Raw genomic sequence first — 8,557 nt, forward strand, 5'->3', positions numbered from 1 at the left:
GAAATATGCATGTTGTGAAATTGAAGCTTGGGGCAAGGTGCATGTTGATAAATGACTTTAAATACAAAAGTTGATTATAGAGTGGCAGAAGTCCATGTTAATGAGGATTGACTCTACCTAACAAAATGCATGTGAACAATGGCAAAATTCCCACCAACAAAATGAAGTAAAGGGGTTATGGTGCCTCTGGTTGTTGACGAACTAGAGTAAAGAACTTGACAGACAGAATCTTGAGGTTAAAATATGCCTTACATGTTTATCTTCATGTTTGTAGTACTAAGCATGAAGCTTACATTAGGGTGCTTGCTTCATAGCATTCTGTAGGTAAGATAATGAGGAAATCTTTCATCTCATGAAACAGTTTTTCTTCTAGTCTGAGCATATTTCTAAGAGTCCTAAGAGATGGTATTTTTAAAAGAAACCTGATCCTGTTATTGAATACTTAATTGTACTTCTGTGTACTTAGTAAAGTTAATTGGATTTTATGAGTAATTGGACATCATTATGTTTCTTGAATTATTCATCTGTTCTTAGTTGATTTAGTCTATCTTTTTTTATTAAAATAGGTTCCTGATATGGCAGGCTATCCTCATATCCGTTACATTTCATCAGGATTGGATGGAACATCATTCAGAGGTCCTTTCAGGGGTAATTTTGAGGTATGTAATAAATTAAAGGAAGATATGCACCACAGTTTCTACAATGCAGAGAGCATAATTGTGTAGGATTAATGCAATTAATGTAATGGCTGAGGATCAGAAAGCAGTAAAATGTCTCATTTTTGATATTGTTTCTGGGGTTACAGAAAGTTTCATAGGAAACATTAATCCCAAGTTCAAAAGTTAATTATTTACAAAAGAGTAAATGAAAATATTTAGGGGCTTGTACCATGGCGTAGTAGACTAAACCTCTGCCTGTGGCACCAGCATTCCACATGGACACCAGTTTGTGTCCAATCCATCTCCTGTCCTTGGGCCTCTGCTTCCATGTGGGAGACCTGGCTTCTGGCCAGCTTCCTCTGTTGCAGTAGTATGCAGTGTAAGCCAGTGGATAGAAGACCCTTCTGTGTCTCTACTTTTTTTTTTTCTGTGATTCTGCCTTTAAAATATAAAAATGACAATGAAATAAATCTTTAAAACAAAGGAAAAAATCTGGCATCAATATAAATATGCACTAGGATAAGAAATAATGAACAATATTTTAATTTGTTTTTATTTGAAGGGCAGCATTACAGAAAGAGGAGAGACTAATTTTCCATCTGCTGGTACACTGCCCAAATGATCACAGTGGCCAGTGTCAGGCTTGTTGAAGATCAGGAGCCTCTTCTGATCTCCCATGGGTGTGTAGGGTCCAAGAACCTAGGCTAATTTCTGCTGCTTTCCTTGGCGCAAGTAGCTGGATGGAACGTGGAGCAGCTACATCTGCTGCGGACTCTGTCCGCAATAAACAAAATCATTTGATGTGGGGTGAGGGGGAAATCTTGCATTTTTCCCCCTTAAAGGTTTATTTATTGAGAAAACAATGCTGTGTCATAGTAAATAAAGCTGCTGTCTGTATTGCTGGCTTCCCATACAATAGTTGGTTTGAGTTCTGGGTCCTCCTTTTCTGAACTAGCTCCTTGGATGTGCTTGAGGGAACCATCAGAGAGGATGACTCCTTGGTTTGGGCTCTTGAATCCATATGCAAGACCAAGAAGAAGCTCCTGAGTTTGAATTGACCTAGTTCTAACCATTGCAGTCATTTGGGGAGTGAACTAGAAGATGAAATATGTTTCTGTCTCCCTCTTTGTGACTTTCAAATCAGTAAATAAACCTTACAAAAACAGATTGATTTGGTTTTTGAAAGATGGAGTTAAACACAGAGATCTTCTATCTGATTCGTTCCCCAGCTGGTTGTAATGTCTGGGGTTGGGTCCATGCCAGGACCAGGCTCAATGCAGGAGTCTGGAACTTCATTTGGTTCTCCCATAAGAGTGTTCAGAGGTCCAAACACTTGGGCAATCTTCTCTGCTGCTTCTTGTCAGTTTGGAAGTGGAAGTTGGTATGATTTTTGAGAGTTGTTGTTTGATTTTTCCCCCTAATTTACTAAAACAATTTCTTCTGCTTTCATATATACTTGATTCTATAGTACTCTGTAGTAATATTTGTATTGTTACCCTAAATTGCAAGAATTGCTGTGAAACTGCTTCAGATGTCTGAGCAAAAATGTTTGAAGGCATCATTTGCCTTATCAAGTATAATAGCGGTTGTAAAGATTTATTTTTTACTAGAAAGACGGATCATATTTACGGAGAGGAGAGACAAAGATTTTGCATCTGTTGGTTCACTCCCCAAATGGCTGCAACAGCTGGAGCTGAGCTGATCCGAAGCCAGGAGCCAGGAGCTTCTTCCTGTTCTCCCACATGGGTGCAGGGTCCCAAGACTTTTGGCCATCCTCTAGTGCTTTCCCAGGCCACAAGCAGGGAGCTGGATGAGAAGTGGAGCTGCCAGGGTATGAATCAGTACTCATATGGAATCAGGGCACTTGCAAGATGAGAATTTAACCACTGAGCCATTGTACTGGGCCCATAAGAATAGTCTTATAAACAAACTTTTGTCATTGTGTATTATTGCGGGTTTATAACTGTTTATAACTTTTGCAGTGTTGAGAGCATTGCTCAAAATATAATTATATTGACTTTTATTAATAGTTACCCTTCATTTCAGGAGCTTATTCATTTGGAAGAAAGATTAGGAAATGTTAATCGTGGAGCTTCCCAGGGAACAATTGAAAGATGTACATATCCCCATAAATATAAAAAGGTAAGAGTTGATTTCATGAAATTTCTAGAATATTATTGAAATGCTTAAAATTCAGTATGACTTTCCATTGAACTTGCAAAACTATCTAGGATTAAAAAATTTTTGTAAAGTACAGAAATATATTCCTAGATTTTTCTTTCCAGAAAGAAAATGTATAGACATTTTTAACTAGCTTTGATGGCTGTTTCCTTACCTTATATTTATAATATTTTCTTCCTCATGTTTTATTATATCTGAAAGTTACAGAATGGACATATCAAATAAGTTTATTTAGACCATATTTTATTGATACAAAGAATGATATTTAATGCATAGAAATTACTATCCTTTATATTTTCCATCTGTTTATAAGAATAGTAACTATTGAGACTAAATATAAGTTCTTTGATCTAAGCAAAATACTAATTTATATGAAGTACTAATTTATATGAATGTTATATTTCAAATATTCATCAGTAAAGTGAAATTTATATAATGCTATACAATGGAATATATAAAATGCAATTTACATTATGTAACATCTTCATTGGGGATTAAAAGTAACAGGTTTCAAGCTAACCTTTATGTTAAATTTGAATCTTTTGATCTTGGGTATTGCCAGGGTCTTGATTGTCAGTAGTCATTGAATTCATACATTAATTCATGACAGTCTTATCTGGGAAAAATGTTGTGGGTGGATGTGTAGTATGGTTTTGTTTTGTTTTGTTTTTCAAATGAACACAAACTTTACTCAGTTGTTCAATAATGTCATCTCTACTAATAAGGTAACAACTGATTGGTTCTCACAGAGGAAACTGCACTGCAAACAAGATGGGGAAGAAGGGACTGAGGAAGACACTGAGGAAAAATGTACTATCTGTTTGTCTATTTTAGAGGAAGGTGAAGATGTGAGGTAACTAGATACTAATTCATTAAATTTCATTGTCAAAACTTTATTCGGGCTTTATTTGAAAGTAAGATAGAAAACCAAGTAGATTATTCCTGGCATACCCCTTTATCAACCTCTCACGTGTGGAACTTGCTTTTTGTAGTGAGTGAAGGAATAAAAAGATTATTCTCAGCTCACACCAGGCTTCTGTAAATCTGGAAGCGAAAATTTGAGAGAACTAAAGAATTACACTAATTTAGCTTCCAGAATTTAAAAATAGCATCCAGACTATCTTGGTACAGGGTCTAAACCTGGTTTTATCCTAGTGCTTCCTCTCACCTTGAAGTACTGTTCTCTTCATTGACTTTAATAATTTAGGAAATATTATTTTGCTAATCCATTTCTTATATTAGGCATTGTGTCCTGTTACGGTTTTGTTCATTTTCTAATGTTTTTCCCCCAATGTTACATAATGCCATGTAAAACAGGTCCTGTGACATATAACAGAACCATGTGAGAATATTATTGCTCTAATTCATAGTAAGTACACTGAGAGAAGGAAAAAATTATCAACTGTTTTTCACTACCACACAGAAAGTAATTTGAGCATCATCTTTTCGTTGAATGCTTATAAATATGGATATTTGTTGCATTTATGGAATTGACAAATACTATTCAAGGAATAATTGGAATACCTCTTTTTAGCTACTTGTTTTACAAAATGTTAGTTTGAAAGTGTCCGCAATTGTGGACAATAGTCATAATGAAAATTGAGTCAGGCACTTTCATCTCATGTTTATATTGAAATTCAGTTAACTCTGTCTTTCCTGAAATCTTTATTTCTCCCTTTTTAAATACTCTTTATCATATCCTGAAGTAAATATCTCTTTTAGACCTGCCCATAAAATGGTATGGCTTAATTGACTCATCCTCCACCTGCAACTATGAGTATCCTGTATGGGTGCTGGGTTTTGTTCTGGCTGCTGCAGTTTTGATCCAACTTTCTATTTATGGTTAAGGAAAGCAATGGAGGGTGGCCTTAAAGCTTTGGGACTCTGTACCTTATGTGGGAGACCCAAAAGAAGCTTCTGGCTTCGGATCAGCTCAGCTCCAGCCATTGGCAGCCATTTGGAAAAGTGAATTAGTGGATGGAAGATCTCTGTTTCTCCTTCTTTCTGTGAATCTACCTTTTAAAAAAATAAACAAATATGTTTTTAAATAAATCTTTTTTAAAAAGGAAGTGGATATGGCAGTTACCCTGTGAAAACAGCATTACTGATCTTTACTGACTTAAATTTAGTTATCAAAATCTTTTGACTAGAATAATATTTATTTTAAGTCACCCCTTAGAACAGTATTGCTACTGTATATTTAAGGTTGAAGTTCTGATGTAATTCCATAACTGGTACAGTTCTTCATCTTAACTGTTGACAGGTTATATTACCTATGCATATACCCATAAATATGCCCATATTTTTTTCTTCAAAAGATAGAGCTGCCTAGTAACCTGAAAACATTAATGAATTATTTCATGCATGACTTATTTAAAAATAAATGGCATGGTAATTATCATAAAATTAACTTGTTTTTGTTTTTGTTTTGTTAAAAATAGGCGTCTTCCATGTATGCATCTTTTCCATCAAGTGTGTGTTGACCAGTGGTTGATTACTAATAAGAAGTGCCCCATATGCAGAGTGGACATTGAGGCCCAGCTGCCAAGTGAAAGTTGACATCATGTTTCAGAACTCTTGCCCTCCCTCTCATTCCCATCCTTCCCGGTACTGCAGTCAACCAAAGATGGCATGACTTACCTGCGCAGATTTGAAAGCATTGAACTTAAACTGCTGGCTCTGCTATATGGTACAACTAATGCTAGCCCTACAATTTATGTATACAGTTGATTTAGATGTATTTATAAAACCTTTTTTTTTTCTAGATTTGACATTTTTCCTGTATCATTTTACTGTATTTTTGCATGGTTCCTGTATTGCATTTCTTTGCACATATTATGGGCTTGTGACCCTAAACTTGCAGGCAAGGTTAGCTGCTTTAGTAAGTAGAGTTTTGTGGTCTCTGTTTTTACCTAGTTCCAAGCCTTGAGAATTATGATTTTTTGTTATCCATTACTAACCTTTAATTTAATCGATCATGTACTTTAGTTTAATGTATAAAGATCCTCTAGAAAATGATAATATTGTGTATTAAGACATTCCTTAATTAGGACAAAATGGCTGCTGTATATTTACAATACAAAGTTCTGAGTTAAATACCATCCTTAATGCTGGGAACAGACTGCAACCCATATTCCATCAGATGCAGGTGGTGTCCACATCATCAGAGTGAACAAGACAAGTTTTCTTGGTGTATCCCTTTCCTCTCAGCACAGTGCACATAGAGTTGAATATTGCTATACATTTAGACTGCTGTTCTGATTGTATTTATCTTTTTCCTATATCATTTAGAACTTTCTTTCCCTGACTGAATTTTTGCTGCTGTGAAACAGCTCTGATGAACACTAAATATTGAATTCAGTCGCCTGGATTGTACATATTTGCAGATTTAACAAAATTTTAGGGAAATTGAAAAAGACATGTAGAATTTTGTCAGTCTTCTGCCAAGCACGAGTAGTAAAGATATCTGCTATGTTGATTTTGTAAACACATCTAGTCAAGAATTAGGATTTCAGTCATTAGCAGGTATCTATGCATTCATAGAACTTCTAAAAGTTCCAGGATCACCTGAAAGGGATTTTTATTAGTTTCAAGATAAATAAAGTCAGCTGAATCTACATGTCTCTTGTTTTATTTCTCTCTAAACTTGAAAACAGTAAATCTGCAGAAACTGTGAGGCACAAATTATACTGTCAACCTACTGTTGCTATGGTTATATATTCCCATTTCATACTTTACCAAGAGTCGATCACTGATTTAAAATTTTTAATTTCTATAGTTAAGATTTACTGCATAATATAGAATATAAAGTTAAGTTAACATACTAACATTTCTCCTTTGGAGGAAGTTTTAATCCACTTCAGGATACATATTATCAAGATACTTTCATATACAGGATAGTCTAATTTTATTTGTTTAAATATGCTTAATATGCCCCAGATTGCAAATGCATCCAGTCAGTACTATCACTGTCTGTATGTGGAAGACATGTTCCCATGGATCATATGTGAAGATGTCAATAAGCTTGCATTAAACCACCTGCTTTGTAAGTGGATTGATTAATAAATAACTTATATTTCTATTGTCTTTGTGTTTCATAATTAGTTTTTATAAAACAATTTAAACATCTTGGAATTCATAAAAAGTGATCCCATTCAAACTGGTATTTACATAATTTGGTGTTTGTATTCGTTATGACTACTTGTCTTTTATATTAGTGTTACACTGTAGTTCATTGTCATTATGCTTCAACATAGTATGGGGGTGGAGACTGGGTTATGATTAAGTGTCTTTGATCATGAAGCTGCTGTAGCAGAAGGTTGAGAGATTGAGGGAGAGCGTTGACTCGTGTCTGCCGTCTCCCCGATAGCTGTGGTGGAAATAGGAGTTTACCACTGGAAAACCCCGGCTCTGGGCCGCGGGACTGAAGTCAGCCGGAGAGGATTTCACGCCGTGGAGTCCTCTTGATGTTCCCCAGAACACAAGCACAGATAGATTTCTCAGTTTAAGATGCCCAACTACCCGTTGGTTTGCCTTATAGTTACTACTGATTTTTTGTTTAAACTGTAGATGAAGCATTGTTACTTTAAAAATTTATTTGATGCAAGTATTTGTGGAGAGAACTTAAATTGTTACTGCAGGAGCTTACTAATAAGCTACTGCTGTTACAGGAAATGGTGGTTAGGAATGAACCAAGTAAAGAAGCAAATGGTTTTGAACTATTGACTTGCTGTGTTTTGTTTTGATGTTTTACATCGCCTGCTGCAACTTATGTCAAAATTAACATTTCAGTCATAGCTATCCAAATACCTTAAAATTATTTTGTCTGCAAATCTTTACTTTTGTTATTTTTAATATGTAAGTGATAAACTGGTATTTGAAACCTTTTATTATTCTGATTACTTTGTTTTAGCTACTAGCACAATTCAGCAATTGAGCCATAACAACTGATATGGGGAAAAATTAGTCTGCTTTCAAAACTGTTATTTGTACTTAGTGAAACTCTGAAATTAAAATATTAATTCTTCCTGGACATTCCATTATTAGTGTTTTGTGAATGGTGATAATTTAAATCTGTAGAGAATGCATCCTAATTCCTTTTTTTAATTTAATCTTTTTCCTAATTTCTAACTTCCAAAACCTCTGCATACAGTAAATGTTACTGTTTATTGAAGCCTTGATGTGCCAAGATGTTGGATGTATCAAGGATGAATTACCTTCTCCCAGTCACAGATTTCAGTCACTTTCTTGAAATAAGAATTATTTCAAAACAAGTATTTCTCATTAAGAAGTAAATGTTGCCAACTGTATTTTGTCATTGGACCCACTGGAGACATTTTTTTCAGCCTTCTTTATTTTAATATACACAGCACATGTGCTACTTAAGTATGGTAAGAATATAGAGTTTGGATTCAGACTTGGGTTTTAAAATTGTGTAGCTTAGATTAAGTCAACTTTATTATCTGCAAAGCAATTAAAACCTACCTCTTAGGGTTGTTATCATAGTTAAATGAGACAGTGAGTATAAAGGGTTGGACATATGATAACATCCTTAAGAACATAAATTCTTTCTATACTTATTTGCTTTCTGCAACCCAAAAACTTCTGCCTTTGACAAATGGTAGCTTAAGAAGATGCTGCACCATAGAGCAGATTTTCCTGCCTTCGTTGAGTCCAAGTAGCTGACTAGATGAGAAGGAGCAGCCCACTTTAACCTC

The 8,557-nt window shown here is 35.0% G+C and overlaps 1 protein-coding gene across 5 annotated transcripts in view; it reads left to right on the plus strand.

Moving 5' to 3' along the window:
• The window catches only part of LOC121168217 (E3 ubiquitin-protein ligase Arkadia), a 32,839-nt gene extending 25,920 nt beyond the window's left edge, over positions 1-6,919 (plus strand). For 3 of the 5 annotated variants that reach the window (XM_040998119.1, XM_040998121.1, XM_040998122.1), the window contains exons 10-13: positions 567-659; positions 2,706-2,801; positions 3,590-3,693; positions 5,282-6,919. In XM_040998119.1, coding sequence (XP_040854053.1) covers positions 567-659; positions 2,706-2,801; positions 3,590-3,693; positions 5,282-5,399 — 411 coding nt within the window. In that variant the 3' untranslated portion in view covers positions 5,400-6,919. Of the gene's footprint in view, positions 1-566; positions 660-2,705; positions 2,802-3,565; positions 3,694-5,281 lie in introns of all 5 variants that reach the window. The other 2 variants (XM_040998117.1, XM_040998120.1) reach the window with 1 other exon arrangement.
• Positions 6,920-8,557: the final 1,638 nt, after the last annotated feature.

Source organism: Ochotona curzoniae, unplaced genomic scaffold (assembly GCF_017591425.1).
Source record: "Ochotona curzoniae isolate NIBS_2020 unplaced genomic scaffold, NIBS_Ocur_1.0 patch78, whole genome shotgun sequence".
NCBI lineage: Eukaryota > Metazoa > Chordata > Mammalia > Lagomorpha > Ochotonidae > Ochotona > Ochotona curzoniae.